Below are 18414 nucleotides of genomic sequence, written 5' to 3' on the forward strand. Positions count from 1 at the left end.
GTGTGCTACCTTTGACACAATTCTGTGCACCTGTCCCAGCGTAACCTGCCATGACTTGACGGGCAGGAGAGTGTGCCCTCATTCGGGCTTGGCTGGTAGACAGGGGTCACCGGTGGGGAGGCCCCTTAGTGATGCCACAGCAGGTGACAGGTGGTGGGACCAGGTTCCAGGGATGTGCTTCCTAGCCTGGTCCTGCCGCTCGGTCTGCGGCTCTGGGGTTCCTGTACCTGCCTCCCAAGCATGCCTGGCAGAATGGTAAGTGCGTGCCGTGTGGATGAAAAGCATGGCCTCCATGCTGCTGTGCAGGACGCCGCCTGCTCTGCCGTTTTCCCTTCTGCATGCCCAGGCACAGCTGTGGGTGCTGGAAGGCAGCACGTGGGGAGGGATTCCCGCCCAGTGCACCCACGGCCTCCCCAGGTTCTGCCGTGACTTGGTGCTGGCCGTGGAGGGTGTGAATTCTAGCAATGCCGATCACGCCCTTGGCAAAGGAGCCCGTGGGCCATAGTTGGGCGACTTTCTCAGGTCTTGCTGTCCGCTGCCTCCAAGGGCACGCTGGGATACCTGTGTGGAGCAGGGATGCGGGGCCTGGCCTGCTGGGGTGTGGGCCATGGCACCGCGGCTCACTGCTCTGTGGGTTGGGTCAAGTGCACAGTGAACTACCTCCAGGATCACTGAGGTAGTGTTGGTGGATTTTTTTAATAGTGCTTATTTATTTTTAAGATGTATTTATTATATTTGAAAGTCAGAGTTACACAGAGAGGAGAGGCAGAGAGAGAGGTCTTCATCCACTGGTTCACTCCCCAATTGGCCGCAACAGCCGGAGCTGCGCCAATCCGGAGCCAGGAGCCAGGAGCTTCTTCCGGGTCTCCCACGCAGGTGCAGGGGCCCAAGCACTTGGTTCATCTTCCACTGCTTTCCCAAGCCATAGCAGAGAGCTGGATCGGAAGTGGAGCAGCTGGGGCTTCAACCGGCACCCATGTGGGATGCCGGCACTGCAGGCGGCAGCTTTACCCGCTAAGTGAATTACTTAGCTAGTGCACCTGGAAGGGCAGCAGCAGATGGCCCAAGTCCTGCCACAGAACCCGGCTGTTGCAGCCATTTGGGGAGTGAACCAGCGGATGGAAGACACCTCTCTCCTCTCTCTTTTTCCCTCTAACTCAGATTAAAAAAAAAAAAGTGCTTGGCAGTTTCTGAGGGCTGCACGTGTTGTGTTAATAAAATAAACATAAAGTACTGCCATTAGAGTCTGCAGCAGGACTACAACAGTGCACACCACTCATTCTCCCTTCTTGGCTGTTGACAGTTTGTGACACCAGGGAGCTGGTTCATTAGTAGCAGGAGTGGGGCCCCAGTGCCATAGGTCATAGGTCACCATCACAGCCCTGATAGACAAAGGATCTTCAAAAAGTTCATGGAATTTTTTTTTTTTTTTTAACAGGCAGAGTGGACAGTGAGAGAGAGAGAAAGGTCTTCCTTTGCCGTTGGTTCACCCTCCAATGGCCGCTGCGGCCGGCGCGCTGCAGCCAGCACACGGCGCTGATCCGATGGCAGGAGCCAGGTGCTTCTCCTGGTCTCCCATGGGGTGCAGGGCCCAAGCACTTGGGCCATCCTCCACTGCACTCCCTGGCCACAGCAGAGAGCTGGCCTGGAAGAGGGGCAACCGGGACAGAATCTGGCGCCCCGACCGGGACTAGAACCCGGTGTGCCGGTGCCGTAAGGTGGAGGATTAGCTTAGTGAGCCCTGGCGCTGGCCTGGAAAGTTTATATTAAAGAAAAAAAAAGTGCCAGCATTTATAATTTTTTACACCCAAATAAGCATATTTTGTTTCTCCACAACTTTTTTTTTTTTTTAAGATGTATTTGAAAGACAAAGATCTGCTGGTTCACTCCCCAAGCAGCTGCAAGGGTCAGAGCTGAGCTAAGCCTAAGCCAGGAGCCCAGAGTTCCATCCTGGTCTCCCCATGTGGGCTCAGAGGCCCAAGCACTTAGGCCACCATCATCTGCTGTCTTCCTAGGCTCCTTAGCAAGAGCTGGATTGGAAGCAGAGCAGTCAGAACTCAAAATACAGCCTCACAGGCAGCTCCTTAGCCCACTGTGTCCCAGTGCTGGGTTCCACCACATTTTTTAAAATTAATTTGTTTATTTGAGAGCAGAGGAACAGACAGTGAGAGGGAGAGACAGAGATAAAGGTCTTCCTTCTGTCGGTTCACCCCCCATTTGGCTGCAATGGCCGGAGCTGTGCCTATCCAAAGCCAGGAGCCAGGAGCTTCTTCCTGGTCTCCCACACAGGTGCAGGGACCCAAGGACTTGGGCCATCCTGCACTGCCCTCCCAGGCCACAGCAGGGAGCTGGACTGGAAGAGGAGCAGCTGGGACTAGAACCGGCTACTATATGGGATGCCGGCGCCACAGGCGGAGGATTAACCTATTGTGCCACAGCGCCGGCCCCTCCACCACATTTTTAAAATATTTTTCTTATTTACGTGAGGGGTAGAGGTAGAGTTAGAGACAGACGGAGAGACAGAAGGGTCTTCCATCCACTGGTTCATTCCCCAAATGGCCACAGTGGCCAGAGCTGGGACAGTCAGGAGCTTCACCCGGGTCTCCCATGCAGGTGCAGGGGTGCAGGGGCCCAAGTATGTGGATCCTCTACTGCTTTCCCAGCCATAAGCAGAGAGCTAATTGGAAGAGGAGCAGCCAGGACCAAAACTAGCACCTATATGAGATGCGAGTGCTGCAGGTGGAAGCTTAGCCTACTATTTACCATATTTTTAAAAAAATGTATTTGGGCTTTTTGGTGCTGTGGCATGGTGGGTAGAGCCGCCACCTGCAGTGCCAGCATCCCATATGGGCGCTGGTTTGAGTCCCAGCTGCTCCACTTCCAATCCAGCTCTCTGCTGTGACCTGGGAAAGCAGTAGAAGATGGCCCAAGTCCTTGGGTCCCTGCACCTGTGTGGGAGACCCAGAAGAAGCTCCTGGCTCCTGGCTTTAGATTGACCTAGCTCCGGCCCTTGTGGCTATTTGGGGAGTGAACCTGTGGATGGAAGACCTCTCTTTTTTTCTCTCTCTCCTTCTTTATAACTCTTTCAAGTAAATAAATCTTAAAAAATATATTTGAAAGAATTAAGAGGGATGGAGCGATGGAGAGAGAGAGAGAGAGATCCTCTGTCTGCTGGTTCACACCCCAAGTGGCTGCAACAGCCAGGGCTGGGCCAGGCAGAAGCCAGGAGCTTCCTCTGCGTCTGCCACATGGGTGCAGGGGCCCAAGGCCTTGGCCTTTCCTCCTCTGCCTTCTCAGGAGCATTAGCAGGGAGCCGGGTTGAAAACAGCAGCCAGCATTCAGACTGGCACTCTGATGTGGAGGCCAGCGTCACGGGTGGCAGCTTAACGCGCTGGCCCGCCACGCCAGCCCTGCACTGCGTTTCTGAAGTGTCTACGCAGACCTGTCCTTCGGCTGCCCCCTTATTCAGACTTGGGACGGTGTGTCTTCCCGCTGGGTGTCACCGTCTGCTCCCTGTGTTACCGTCTCACCCTGGGGAGTGAGGCTGGTGTGGAGGTGGGGAGCGCTCCTTGCCACCGCCGCGCATGCGTGGCCGGCGTGCCCCGTCTCTGACTGTGTCTCATCTCTTTGCCAGCAAGTCTGCATGGCTTTGATGCGCTTCTGCAGGACGGGTGCACTGTCCACACCGAGATCCCCAGGTATGGAGGCCCCCGCCCGAGCCAGGGCCCGGCTGTGGGTGGGGAAGGGTGGAGCGGAGGGGCTGCGGGGCTGTGTGTGTCCCCAGGAGGAAGGGGACAGCTTTCCTGCTGGGTCGGTTCCTTCCAAAGGACTCCCGAGGATGCATCCCTGGCACCCGCCCACCCCTACTGTGTGTGTGACATTCCCAGCATGGCACAGTCCACGTGTCCACACACATTGTCACCCGCCATGGGGGCAGGGCCGCCCCTAGGACCGGAACCAACCAAATAAGGAGCACAGCTTTGCCTGGGCAGGTGCCTCATTCTGCTCGGGCAGGCAGAGGCAGAGGCCGGAGGGAGGGCGTGTACCCCCCGCCCCCAACAGCTCTGGCCCGTGCTGGGTCTACCCAGCAGTGAGCCAGGAGTTGGAGCAGGTGTAGCCAGGGGAAGCCAGGCCTTGCTGTGGCGGTGACCACGCCGCGTGTCCTCTTGCAGCGACGGCTGGCTGTCCCGTGCTGTCACCTTTCTAGACCGCCTTTTGATCTGGCTCGGCTTCAACAGGGACTAGGCCCCCCGGAGAAGATCCCTCTTCTGGAAGCCCGGCACTGCCTCCACTTAGACATTGTCTTCTGGTGCAATTGAAGCCTCTCGCCCCGGGCCCGTGCCCGGCTCTCGGCGAAGCAGTGTTTCTGCCTCCTTCCTTCCACGGGGGTTGGGGTTTCAGTGGCCTGGGGTGGCCAGGACTGGGAGGGGCTCCCTGGGAACTGCTCAACGCCAAACCCAGTTAGGGCAGTGCCTCTTGAACCTTTTTACTTTAAAAGTATTTATTTGAGGCCGGCGCCGCGGCTCACTAGGCTAATCCTCCGCCTTGCGGCGCCAGCACACCGGGTTCTAGTCCTGGTCGGGGCGCCGGATTCTGTCCCGGTTGCCCCTCTTCCAGGCCAGCTCTCTGCTGTGGCCTGGGAGTGCAGTGGAGGATGGCCCAAGTGCTTGGGCCCTGCACCCTATGGGAGACCAGGAGAAGCACCTGGCTCCCAGCTTCGGATCAGCGCGGTGTGCCGGCTGCAGCGCGCCGGCCGCGGCAGCCATTGGAGGGTGAACCAATGGCAAAAGGAAGACCTTTCTCTCTGTCTCTCTCTCTCTCACTGTCCACTCTGCCTGTCAAAAAAAAAAAAAAAGTATTTATTTGAGAGGCAGACAGGGAGAGAGTGAGCGAGCGAGTGCATCCTTCCACCCACTGGTTCAGTCTCCAGAACTTGGCCAGGCGGAGCTGGGGAGACTAGCAGGCGGGTGGCCAGGCACCCAGGTACTTGGTTGACCACCGGCTGCCTCCAGGATGCGTGGACAGGAAGCTGGGGCTGGTGGCCGAGCTGGGACAGCCCTGGCACTGTGGTGCAGGCTGGCCGGGGTCCCAGCAGCGTCCTCACCGCTGCCTCGCCTGCTGCTCCTGAGCTCAGGCGCCCTGGTGGAAGCTGAAGGCTCTCTGTGTCCCAAGGGAAGCTCATTGCCGAATTCCTGAAAAGTGCCTGGCCAGGCTCACCAGGACCCCGCTGGCTGTGCCCTGCCCCAGACGTGTGGCGCAGGTGTCTGGTGGCTCTGCTGGGCCCTTCCCAGGACCCCAGTTAAAGCCCCTCAGCAGGTCTCTGCTTGGCCCCCTGGCATTCCCATGCGAGCGCTGTCCAGTTTGCGTTGCTGAGCTGGGGCAGGACCCGCCTTGGAGACCTCAGCAGTTTTGCTTCTCGCTGTTGCTGACCCAAGGCCAGCAGCTAGGATCTGAGGGGCCCCCGGCTCCCTTGTTCAGGTTGGTCATCACGCCGCTCCAGGGAGGAGCCGTGCACACAGGTTCACGAGAGTCCAGCCTCAAGCTTGGGCAGTGCACAGCACAGGCCCCAGGGGGCGCCCGTGAGGTGTGGGGAGGGTGTCCCTGGGGCGGCCGGTGGGGTGGCTGTTCCCAAGAACGGTTTCACCTTGGCTCAGTTGAGACAGCCCAGAAGCCGCCTGGGGCGTCTGCCAGTCGAAGCCACCGCACTTTGACAGGACAGGGCTGCTGCCCCTGACAGCTCTGTGCTCCGCAAGTTAGGTAGGGCAGCGCTCGGGAACAGGGCACGTTCTTAGAAACAGTGCGTAGCAGGCAGGTGTCTCGGCTCTCCTGAGGTCCACCTCCCTCCCCGCGCAGGATCCCTTTGTCCCCTAGCTGTGGTCAGGGCCGTGACGGTCATGTTGAGTCAGAGGCACACCTGGTTCCCCACCGCTGCGTGCAGCACCTGTGAGGCTAGGCCTCAGGGTCAGTGTTAACTGCTACCGTCACCACGGCCCTGCACAAGCATCTCCTGGGGTGGGGGTGGGGGCTCCTTTGTCCCCTGTCCCTGCTCCCCAGCAGCTCTGCCTGAGACTAATTATTTAATGGGGCATTTCAAGAGTGTAGGAAGAACCCTGGGCTTGGGGACTGAATTTTTTCCACCCCATCTCATTCCATTCCTGCTGAAATCCTGGCTAGCGTGAGCAAAGGAGACCGGTGTCCTTGCTGTTAGCTGCCCTGTGGAACAAGGTGGCAAGCTTGCGTCCCTCAGTAGCCCAGGGTCACCTTCGGGCACGGGGTGGGGCCACGTGCAGGGGTCACACAGGTTGTCCAGGTAAAGGTAGAGCCACCATCTTGTATCGCCTTTTGTGTGGACAACTTCCCGGGGACTCAGGGGCCTGGGTTGGATGGTGGCTACAAGGAAACCATGTGTTTCACTTGAGTTTTATTTAGCAATAAAAAGGTTCTTAAACCGTCCTGCTGTCTACCTCGTCGCCTTTACCACTGACACACAGGCCCTGAGGGATGCCGTGGGAAGCCAATGAGCAGGGCGGAGGTGGCCCTGCCACTGGCCGCAGCTCGGTGGGGAGCAGGTGTTCGTCCCCGGAGCCCAGCTGCCCGCTGCACGGGCCACCACCGCCGGACGGCTGGAAGGGAGCATCTGCAGTGTGCGTGACGCCAGCAGGGCCAGCCCCGCCAGGAAGCTCACGACGCTCCCCAAAGCAGCCGTGCCGAGGGTCACACAGTTCCCTCCAGGAGCTGCCGGAGGCCGCCTCTTGGTTCGGGTCCCCACGCGGTCCTACCTGGGACACATTAACAACTTCCCTGCAGCAGTCAGGGTGTGGACAACCTAGAACACTCCAGAAAGGGCACAACAAAAGCCCTGCAGCCATTTGCCCCATGCACTGACAGGTGGCCTGGTGAGCAAGAAGAGCACGTGAGGCTCAGAGACTGTACCGCCCCCCCCCCCCCCGTTTCTGACACGTGACTCTTAGGGTATGGTGTTTGGAAACTTAACATTGAATCCATGCGTTTCCCACGTGTTACTCATAACGCTACAGGGAAGTTCCTTAAACGGGGGCCCGCCTGGCCCATCTTCAGAGCCAGGCTGAGGCGAACGGACAGTGATGGCTTCACGCCCGCCAAGTGCCCACCCAGCCCTCACCGCCAACACCCACTTCTCCCCAGAGCTCTTCCATGAGGTTATCCACATCTGCCGCCTTTTCCCATGGAGAGAGAATAAAAGAATATTTTTAATATACCTTAGTACTTGGCTACCAACAAGAGATGAAGAGCCGGCTGTTGCCCGAGGCAAACACTCTTGACCGGGACCGCCTCTCGGACCCGGGGCCAGGCTCCGCCTCTCACCACGACGTGGTGTGCCCAGAAGGATTCAGTCTTCCACACATGAGTCAGGAGAGAATACCAACCTTTATTTGCACGTGGGTTCCAGTTCAAAGCCACCTTACAGTGGAGCAAGCAAAGTGGGGGACAGGGCAGACTGGGAGCAGGGGCCCGCGCCGTCGCAAGCGTGCAGCTGTGACGCAGGCAGGCGTCAGGGAAGCGGGCAGGCATCGGCCCAGCTCCCCGCGGCTCCGTGGGGGACATGCTGGGCCCCGGGGCTCAGCTCCGCTGTTTCAGGTGGGACTCGGGGTGGGTGACCGAACCTCGGAGGTGGCGGCATCTAGCCCCGAACTTCCCACCACAGAGGAGCTTAGAAGTGGGGCGAGGCCCACGGGGGAAAGCTGCACAGGGCTGTTCACGCAAGCCTGGCTGGGCCGGGCCGCGGGATTCTGGCGTGAGCTTTGAGGGAGGAAAGGACTTGGTGTGGCCTCTGCCAGACCCTTCTCCTCAGGCTGTGGGTTAAACAACATGACTTCAAACCACACACTCGATGCTCAGCCTACAAACCACCTGCACTCTATGCACATGAGCACTAAGTGTGTGTCACTCACACACACGCACGCACCACGAGGTAGTTTAATTCACCATTAAAATCGCCATTGTTTCCACTTCTGTCACAGATGGTGGCCAGTGGCTGCACAGCAGCTCTCGGACCACTGCTGGATGGCACCCAGAGCGCGGGCGCTCTGGCAGTGACAGCTCCAAGTCAGCATGAATCCGCTTGGGTTCTAGTTTCCTGGTCTCCGAGAACTAGGCTGTGACTGCTTGAAATGAGTTGGTCACGTTCTCCGTGGCCCTCTGCACTGCGGGGCACAGTGGGGGGCCCCGCAGCTCGCCCCCCGGCCTGCCAGGCTGCTTCCCTGTGGGAGTCCCTCCAGTCTGCGCGCCGCAGGCCTCACTCAACTCCACCCGCAGTGCCTTCGGCAAACACGGCCGCCAGCCCTCCCCTCCCTGGGACAGTGCCGCCTCCCACACCCAGACCAAACAAAGTGCAAGGAATCCAGGCTCGGGAAAAGCAACATCTATTGTTCTCAGAGCCCGGCCAGGCGAGTCTCCTCAGGCCAGGGCAGGGAAGTCCTCGGGGTCGTCGGGGTTGGGAGCCGTGTCTTGCGTCTGTGGGGCAAAGTCAGGGCTGAGTCAGCAGCTGCCCCCCTGCTTCCCCTCCCCGCAGCTGTGCAACCCAGGGGAGGAAGCCAGGGGCCTGGCCTGGGGGGGGGGGGCACAGGGCGGCCAGCAAGGCAGCCGGGGCCTGCGGCCCTCCCACAAATCCTCGGTGAGTGCACGCAGTGAGCGGAACGTGTGTGACATGCTGGGCGGGGACGGAGGGCTGGGCACAGAGCCTGCCCCCGGAGCTCACGGCATCACACACAGTGGTACGGGAATGCTGGTCACACGTGGCCGGGCCCTGGGGGCTCACGGGACCCACATCCCGTGCGATGTGGTGGCAGAGCGGCCAGCACAGGCAGGCAGGGCCTGGGGAACAGGGATCTGCAAAGCATGACTCGGCCATGAGGGGGTAGGCAGTTCTGGGCAGGGGGAGCCCGGGGCGGGGTGCCAGGCCCACGGCCAGGACTGCAGGGGGCTGGAGCGGGGCTGCCATTGGAGAGGCTTGACCGTATATAACCCGTTCCCAGGTGGATCCTTTCTCCATCCTGGCTCCATTGTGCCCAGGAGTACCGTGTCTCTGCTCCTGCTCCAGGTGCTGCCCCCAAGGCCTCACACTGGCCCAGCATTCGACCCCCTGACGTGAAACTCCGTGTTTGCTCAGCGAACACTTAGGAAACACCTCCTGTGTGCCAAGCCCTGTGCTCCGCTCTGGAGGCCAACAACAAGCGGAAGCGGGCCAGGCACTGCGGTGCAGATCGGACCCTGCCTGGGACGCTTGCATCCCACTCGGGAGTGCCTGTTCCACTTCAGATCCCAGGCCCTTGCTAACGTGCCTGGGAGGCCGCAGGTGACAGCCCACGTCCTCCGACCTCTGCCAGCCACATGGGAGACCCATATGCAGTTCTGGGCTCCTGGCTTCAGCCTGGCCCAGCCCCAGCTGTTGCAGGCACTCGAGAGTGAACCAGCAGGTGGAAGCTCTCTCTGCCTCTGTGCCCGTCAAATAAATTAAAAACATAAACGCGAGCCGGCGCCGTGGCTCAATAGGCTAATCCTCCACCTTGCGGCGCCGGCACACCGGGTTCTAGTCCCGGTCGGGGCGCCGGATTCTGTCCCGGTTGCCCCTCTTCCAGGCCAGCTCTCTGCTATGGCCAGGGAGTGCAGTGGAGGATGGCCCAGGTGCTTGGGCCCTGCACCCCATGGGAGACCAGGAAAAAGCACCTGGATCCTGGCTCCTGCCATCGGATCAGCGCGGTGCGCCGGCTGCAGCGGCGGCCATTGGAGGGTGAACCAACGGCAAGGGAAGACCTTTCTCTCTCTGTCTCTCTCTCTCACTGTCCACTCTGCCTGTCAAAAAAAAAAAAAAAAAAAAAAAAAAAAAAAAAAAAGAAAACAACAACAAAAATAAAAAAAATAAAAAAAAAAAACATAAACGCGAGCAGAAGCAGATGTGGCTTCTGGCCACTGTGAGGCAGCAGGCACTAATCGACAGTCACCCCTGTGGGGACACGGATACAAATGCTACAAAGAGAAGCCTGGCTGCTCTCAAAGGGGTGCGATCAAAGAGCCTCTGAGGAGGCAGGGGGGAGGGGCTGCTCCAGCCGAGCAGGCAGGGGTGCAGGAGCAGCACCACGGACCGGTCATGGCCAGTGCCAGGACAGCAGCACTGGGGCACGCTGCCAACCAGGTGCACTCCCAAGGCTGACACGGTCTGCAGGGAGTTGTTCTCCGATTCTGGGCGTGCACTCAGCTTCCCAGTGCCCCAGCTCAGAGCCACCCTTGCTGGAGGACGCAGTGACTTGCGCGGGCCCAGGCCGGCCTCCGCCTGTCACTTCCTTCAGCTCACCTCCCAGGGCCTGCGTACGAACACCTACCACCACTTCCGCTCTGGGTCCGCAGTTCTCTGCCCTTCGGATCCTTCCCCGGCCTCCCCGGGGGCCGCCTCTGGCTCCACGCCCGGGACGAGGGAGGTTACCAAAATTAATCTCCAGCTGGGACGTGATGTCATTTGCAGCTTTCCGGAAAACATGGGAGTCGTCCTCATAGTCATCCTTTACCATCTACAACACAGTTACAGCATCACTCGCACAGCCCCCGGCACCCTTGCTGGGCGCTGCGTCCCGGGGAGGAGCCGCCCCACGCACCTGCGTCCCACATCGCCTTTGAACTCAGTTGCTTCAAGGGACACCGAATGTCCATCAGTTTAGCAGGCTAAGGGGCATCCTGCTGTGATTAAAACGTCCTCAGTCCTGCTTATTCCGTCTCATTTGCTCACAATGACGACTTGGATAAATAAGGACACAGCGCCTTCCCAGAACAGCACTTATGGGGAAGTCTGTCATTGTGGGTGCTGACTGCACAAAATACCCATGTGTTAAAAACAGCACGACTTATAATAATTCTCACTCAAAATCTAGAGATATGTTAAAATATAATAAGCATATATGTAAACATATACTATATAAGAAAACCTGTCGGGGGCCGGCACTGTGGTGCAGTGGGTTAAGCTGTTGCTTGTGACACTGGCACCCCATATCAGAGTGCCCGTCTGAGTCCACTTCTGATCCGATTCCCTGCTAATGCACCTGAGAAAGCAGCAGAAGACGGCCCACTGCTCAGGCCCCTGCACCCACGTGGGAGAGCAGGATGGGGTTCCAGGCTCCTGGCTTCAGCCTGGTCCAGCCATCTGGGGAGTGAACCGGCAGATGGAAGACCTCTCTCGGTCTCTCCCTCACTCTCTGTCGCTCTGCCTTTCAAACTAATAAACATACCTTAAACAACAACAACAAAAACCAACGAAACATGTCAATGAGCTTGGATGAGAATCTCCCAAGTGCTGTAAAGGTAACCATTCCTACAGCTTTTTTTTTTTAACTTCAGGAAATGGCATAAAATTTCCAGGAGCATATCAACATCCTTGGGTCCTGTGTTTACTGCAGGTTTCATGTTTAACTCTTACGCCCCCTTCAAACTTTCAGAGTAAAACAAAATACATGGGTTAGGCGGACGGGCCCTGAAGCTGCAACTGAAAGGACCACGCCGGAGCACTGGCCCTGGGGTGGAAGGATCAACACAGAAGAGTGAGGGACACAGCAGCAAGCCACTGCCTCCTCCGGGAAACAGCTGGCCATCAGCATGCACCAACAGGACGTGGGGGTGAGGGCTGCCTCCGGCCTCCCGCCGGCACGAGGACCAGGGCAGTGGGATGCAGGAGAAGTCAGTCTGCGGCTTAGGTTCCTCCCCCAGCTCTGGGGGCCCCAGGGCTCATCTCATGAGGCTGCTGCCAAGGCTACAAAGTTCCATGCGGTCAACACGGACGGCTCCAGTGCTGCTGTCTCGGGGTGCCCAGAACACAGAAAGTAGGTGACCCTCAGAGCTGGCCTATGTTGCTACAAGAACAATCCCTGGATACATCCTCCAGTGCTGTAAGGTTAGCAAGGACCAAACTCGTGAGCTGGATGAAGGCCAAGTTCAATGACTCAGCTAAGGTGGCTGCTTCAGATGTTCCGAGAGCCCTGAGCCGGGGAGCGAATGTGATGCGGACCAAGGAAGGGCTGCACGCTGCACATCCTGCCAGCTCTTTCACGTCAGCCAGCAACCAGAACGAAGCAAGAAGGCACACAGGTGAGGGCCAGGCCCCACGCGCTGCCAGATCTGTCACAGCCCTCACACAGCTCCCCAGAGGGGGCTCTGGCTTCCTCACCGACAGAAAGCCGGTCCAGTGAATTGGCTCCGGAGTCACCAGCCGGGCCTCCAAGGGCTCAGATTGACCAGAACGGATGGGTGGCAGGGGACACTGTCACAAATGACCCTCAAATGAAAGTGGAGACACAGACAAACCCACATCGATGCATTCCTGACGAAAACCAGTAAATGGCCCCCACAGGCAGGAGGCGTGTGCTGTCACCACCACCTCCGTGGTGACTGGCCGTAAGCTATGACTGCGTAGTACCAATCCCAAATTCTGTAATTTAAATCTCTCGGTGAACCCCTATGGCACATAACTTAAACACAATGTGCTATTTGCCCTGAAACGTCTCCTTTCAGAACTTGAGGCATCTGGTCCGGGGCGGGTGTTGTGGCGCAGAGGGCTGAGACGCTGCTTGAAATGCCCGCATCCCGTTAGAGAGCTGGTCGGACCCAGCTCCCTGAAACTGTGCCTGCGAAGGCAGCAGCACATGGCACAAGGACCTGGACCCCGTCACTCCCGTACGGGAGACCCAGATGGGGCTTCAGGCGCCTGGCCCAGCCCCACGTTGCGGGCATCTGGGGAGTGCATCGATGGCTGGGAGACCAATCTGTTTCTTCCCTTCATCTCACTCACTCTGTCTTTCTGTTGCTCTACCATTCGAGTAGACACACACAAAAAATCAACATTAGGAAAAAAAAGGACCCAAAGCCTCCCCTGAGGACTGAACATGCCCGGCGAGGAAGAACAGAGGAGAAGAGGCCGTCACACACGGGAGCTGCCTGGGCCCCGCTCGCAGCAGAGCCGGCTGCTGAGCAAGCTGACTGTGCCGGCTGCCGCTACCTGCTGTAGCTTCTGCTGGGAGGCACGGGGCGCAAAGCTGCCGAAACAGCGTGAAAAGGGCAACACGGAGCCCAGAGCTGCCACTGCCAATGAAGTGCTCTTACCGAGAACCACAGCGGAAAGTCACCTAATTACGAAAATGAAGAGCAGTTATCCTTTGAAAAGCATCACACAGGAAGGAGTCTTAACTCTCCCTTGAGATAAAAATGAAACACAATGAGCACACAGTATTTGCCGTCTCAGCGCAGCCCCAGGGTGAGCAAAAATGCACCTCCTTTTCTTGATAGACAGTAAACACAAAGTAAAATTAGACACACATCACCTCTGAGCACTCCTAAGTAGAAAGGAGAATGCTGACTACTAATGTTGCATACTAGAATGGAAGCGGACAGGCCCATTTTGTGTCTAACCGAGCAAGAGTCCAGGCCCCTCTACGGATGAGACGCAGACTTACATCATCTCTGTATTTTGACTTGTGAATCACCACTGCTTTGGAAGGGACAGTGGATTCTGGCTTCCGGATGTTAAACTCGGGCTTTGGTCTGGTCTGTTCTTGAAGATTCTTCCACTCATCTAAGGTCATCTCTTGAACTTGAGTTTCTTCTTCTACCTCCAACTCAGGAACTCTATAAGATGAATAGTCATAAAAAATAATTTTGACAGGGCTGAAAGGTCTACTTCATCAAAGACAGAGTTATTACCAAGAGCTGAGCACACTTTTGTGGTGGTGTATCTCAAATGTAAATAAGGTAAGAAAATACTTGAATCATAAGCTCCTGTATGCTAATTCCGTCATTTTATGCTATCATTTCCAACCAAAGATACTTCCTGCGTTCAAAGCGGTCTATGAGAAATGGGAACATCACCATCCAAATGACATTACCGTTACACTTCCCTACCAGTGCTCCCTTCCAGATGGCACTGCAGACAAAATGAGTAATTGTGGAAGAAAATAGTAGAAGCTATTGAAATAAACTGTAGGAAACCATGAATGGAAGTTTTAAAACAGTGGCTCACAAATGTATATTTTTGTAAGTATCCTTTTTAAGTTAATCAGTTTTAAAAACAGAAAGCTGACATATGGATCGATAGAAAAGATTCAGAATCCAGAAATAAACTCTCACATCTGTGGTCAACTGATTTACTTATACCAGGTTGCCAAAGGCAATTAATTCAGAGAAAGAAACAGTGACAAGCAGTGCTGGGATAACTGGATATCCACATGTACAAAAATGAAGCTGGACCCCTACCTCACACCATAAACACAAGAGCTACCAGTATAATATCTTGACATAAAACATAGGCATAGGGGTCAGAGTTGTGGTGTAGTGGGTAAAGCCACTGCCTACAATGCCGGCTACCCAAATGGTTGCCAGCTTGAATCCCAGCTGCTCCACTTCCCATCCATCAGCGGAGGACGGTCCAAGTCCTTGGGCCCCTGAACCCATGTGGGAGATCCAGAAAAAGCTCCTGGCTTCTGGCTTCAGTCTGGCCAAGCCCTGGCTGTTGTGGTCATCTGGGGAATGAACCAGCAGATAGAAGATTTCTCTCTATCTCTTGCCTGTTCCTCTCGCTCTGTAACTCTGCCTTTCAAATAAACAAATCTTAAAAAACAAAACAAAACAAAACAAAAAAAACCTTCGTAAGAGTAGATTAGCAATGGTTTATTCCATATGACATCAAAAGCATAGGTAAAAAAAGAAAAAGCAGATAAACTGGACATCATTAAAATTAAAAACTCTGGTGCTACCAAGGATGCCTCAAGAAAGTGAAAACACAGCTCAGAGAAAGGATAAAATACTTCCAATCAGAGATCACCCGGAATTCATAGCGAGTTTTTTCTATGTTGAGATAAATGACTCAACTAAAATGAGGCAACAATCTGAACATTTTCCCAAAGAAGATGTACAAGTACCGGGTAAGACGTGCTACATCTGGAGCCATCAGAAGTGAACATCAAAACCACCATGAGCTACAGCACTCCACAACAGAACACTTAACAAGTCCTGTCGGGGATGTGGGGAAATCGGAGCCCGTACGCCTCACGGGTGGGATGTAAAATGGTGTGGTCAGCGGGGAGAACAGCCTGGCAGTGTTCTAAGAATCTAGAGTCAGTACCCCACGCAGCAATTTCACGCTAGGAAAACATACATGCACATGAAAACTGGGACACAAATTGTCATAGAGTATTATAGGTGAAAGCAACCTAAATGTCCATCAATTGATGAATGGATACACTAAATAGGGTATTCTGGAATGGACCTTGAATACCTGATGCCAAGTGAGATAAGCCAGGCACAACAATACTTCTGCCTGATTCCATATAGATGCCATGTTCAGAAGGGGCAAATTCAGAGAGACCAAGAGCAGATCGGGGGCATAAGGGGCTAGGGGAGCGGGGCAGGGGGAGGGCCTGGTTTCCTTGTGACAAAAGCATTCTGGGACGGGATCATGGTGATGGCTGCAAACCACTGTGAATGTGCTCAAAGCCACCGAATCACAAACTTTAAAAGGATTAAAATTGTAAACTTTTTAAGTATTTTACCAGCCCACAAAAATCAGGCAAAAAAGAAAAGTACGGGCACACACCACATCATATATAAACCTCAAACATTATGTTAAATAAGAAAAACAATTAAAAGACTCCTCTAATGTAAACAGGAGGTACCTCTAGAATAAGCAACTTCACAAAAACCAAGTAGAACAGAGGCCACATGGGCTAAGGGGAGGTGATGTGGAAGTCCGTGTTTAATGGGTAGAGCTTCCATTTGGGGTGGTAAGTTCTAGAGGTGGCTATACATAACGTGAATGTAATTCATGCTAGCAAATTGTATATTTTAAAATTGTACAAATGGGGCTGGCGTTAAGCTACTACTGCAACACCAGCATCCTGTATGAGTGCTAGTTAGAGTTCGCACTGCTTCACATAGGATCCAGCTCCCGGCTAATGAGCCTGGGAGAGCAGCAGCAGATGGCCCAAGTACCTGGGCCCTTGCCACCCACGTGGGAGACCTGGATGGAGCTCCAGGCTGCTGTCCTCAGCCTGGCCCAGCAGTCGCTGTGGCCACGTGAACGAACCAGCAGATGGACAACCTCTCTCTGCGTCTCTCGGTCTTTCTCTGTAACTCTTTCAAATAAATAAACCTTTTTTTTTAAAAGGGTACACATAGCGATTTTTATATTATTTACATTACCATAATTTTAAAAAATTGATGTAATATCCTCAAACCATGGAATTGTATACTTTAAATGTCTGGGTCATAGAATATGAGAATAATAAAGTCGTTTAAAAGAGAAAAACAGCAAGTAGGGAATGGGGAGGTCATTACAAACATACCTTCACTGCAGGGCTAACGTAATTTAAGGATTTATAGATATCTATACAGGTTAATAACATGAGAAACACAGCAAAAAGAAGGCAGAAGTTAATCACAGAACATCCAAAATAGACACATTTGCACAACATTAAAATACCTGGTGCTAAGAAGGAAAAGAAAGCAGTGGCTGCCCTGAGGAGCAAAGAGGGGCTTCCTGCCAACTGGCAGTGCTCTGTACACCGACAAGCATGGCATGAGTCAGCACAGCTGTGCACCCAGCACTGGGCATTCACACTGCAGTGTCTGTGTATACTAACAGTGCGGCATGAGTCAGCACAGCTGTGCACTCGGCATTGGGCGTTCACACTGCAGTATCTGCACACTAACAGTGCGGCATGAGTCAGCACAGCTGTGCACTCGGCACTGGGCGTTCACACTGCACTGTGTGCACACTAACAGTGCGGCATGAGTCAGCACAGCTGTGCACCCGGCACTGGGCGTTCACACTGCACTGTGTGCACACTAACAGTGCGGCATGAGTCAGCACAGCTGTGCACCCGGCACTGGGCGTTCACACTGCACTGTGTGCACACTAACAGTGCGGCATGAGTCAGCACAGCTGTGCACCCGGCACTGGGCGTTCACACTGCACTGTGTGCACACTAACAGTGCGGCATGAGTCAGCACAGCTGTGCACCCGGCACTGGGCGTTCACACTGCACTGTGTGCACACTAACAGTGCGGCATGAGTCAGCACAGCTGTGCACCCGGCACTGGGCGTTCACACTGCACTGTGTGCACACTAACAGTGCGGCATGAGTCAGCACAGCTGTGCACCCGGCACTGGGCGTTCACACTGCACTGTGTGCACACTAACAGTGCGGCATGAGTCAGCACAGCTGTGCACCCGGCACTGGGCGTTCACACTGCACTGTGTGCACACTAACAGTGCGGCATGAGTCAGCACAGCTGTGCACCCGGCACTGGGCGTTCACACTGCACTGTGTGCACACTAACAGTGCGGCATGAGTCAGCACAGCTGTGCACCCGGCACTGGACATTCACACTGCAGTGTGTGCACACTAACAGTGCGGCATGAGTCAGCACAGCTGTGCACCCGGCACTAGACATTCACACTGCAGTGTCTGTGTATACTAACAAGTGTGGCTTGCTTTCCCAGGCCATAGCAGAGAGCTCGATGGAAGAGGGCCAGCTGGGTCCCGAACCAGCACCCACACGGATGGCACTACTTCAGGCCAGAGCGTTAACCTGCTATTGCACAGCAGTGGCCCCTATATGTATTTTTTAAAAAAATTCCAACATACATCAGGAAAACACAGGAATAGAAGCTATTTTAAAATACCATATTTTTCAGACTTAACTTGGGAAACATGTTCATATTTTACTTAATTATAAAAGGACTGAGTTAAAATTCAATCTCTGAAATTTGAAAGTAAAATAAATCAAATTCACCCAAATATCAAGTTGGCGACATGACCATGAAGAGAAACTATCTCAAATGATTTTAAATACAAACTGGATTACCGTCTCCCTCTAGGTAACTGTGCAGTGGTCATGTTACTGACGGCATTGTTGGCAATGTCACTTGTGACCTGTATGCATGTAGTCAATGAGTAATTGTGTGATGTCGCTGAGAATTAGGTTTTCAGAATGGTAGAAAAGGAGAAACAAATCTAAGAAAGTTTAGATAAAAATCCGCACCTTGGGGTCAGCACCATGGTGTAGCGGGTAGAGCCGCTGCTTGCGGTACCAGCATCGCATATGGGCGCCGGTTCGAGTTCCAGCTGCTACTTCCCATCCAGCTCTCTGCTGTGGCCTGGAAAGCAGTGGAAGATGACCCAAGTCCTTGGGCCCCTGCACCCACGTGGGAGGCCTGGAGGAAGCTCCTCGCTCCTGGCTTTGGATCGGTGCAGCTCTGGCCGTTATGGCCAACTGGGGAGTGAACCAGTGGATGGAAGACCTCTCTCTCTCTCTCTCTTTCTGCCTCTCCTTGTCTCCCTTTGTAACTCTGACTTTCAAATAAATAAATAAACATATATGTTTTTTATTTGACAGGTAGAG

The 18414-nt window shown here is 54.8% G+C and overlaps 1 protein-coding gene and 1 long non-coding RNA gene across 2 annotated transcripts in view; one reads left to right on the forward strand and one right to left on the reverse strand.

The window, feature by feature from the left end:
- The first annotated feature begins 3560 nt into the window (after positions 1-3560).
- On the forward strand, positions 3561-6453 carry LOC149128671 (uncharacterized). The gene is made up of 2 exons (XR_016235990.1): positions 3561-3698; positions 4173-6453. It is a non-coding gene; the product is annotated as an uncharacterized LOC149128671 (long non-coding RNA).
- A 935-nt stretch (positions 6454-7388) lies between these two features.
- HABP4 (hyaluronan binding protein 4) overlaps positions 7389-18414 on the reverse strand; it is a 43734-nt gene continuing 32708 nt past the window's right edge. The window contains exons 6-8 of the mRNA XM_051818565.3: positions 13470-13641; positions 10359-10544; positions 7389-8493 (exon numbers count right to left, since the gene is read on the reverse strand). Of these exons, the coding sequence (XP_051674525.1) occupies positions 8437-8493; positions 10359-10544; positions 13470-13641 (415 nt within the window). The 3' untranslated portion in view covers positions 7389-8436. The remainder of the gene's footprint in view (positions 8494-10358; positions 10545-13469; positions 13642-18414) is intronic.

The sequence above is a fragment of the Oryctolagus cuniculus genome, chromosome 1 (assembly GCF_051225735.1).
Source record: "Oryctolagus cuniculus isolate XC-2025 breed Fujian yellow rabbit chromosome 1, ASM5122573v1, whole genome shotgun sequence".
Classification (NCBI taxonomy): Eukaryota; Metazoa; Chordata; class Mammalia; order Lagomorpha; family Leporidae; genus Oryctolagus; species Oryctolagus cuniculus.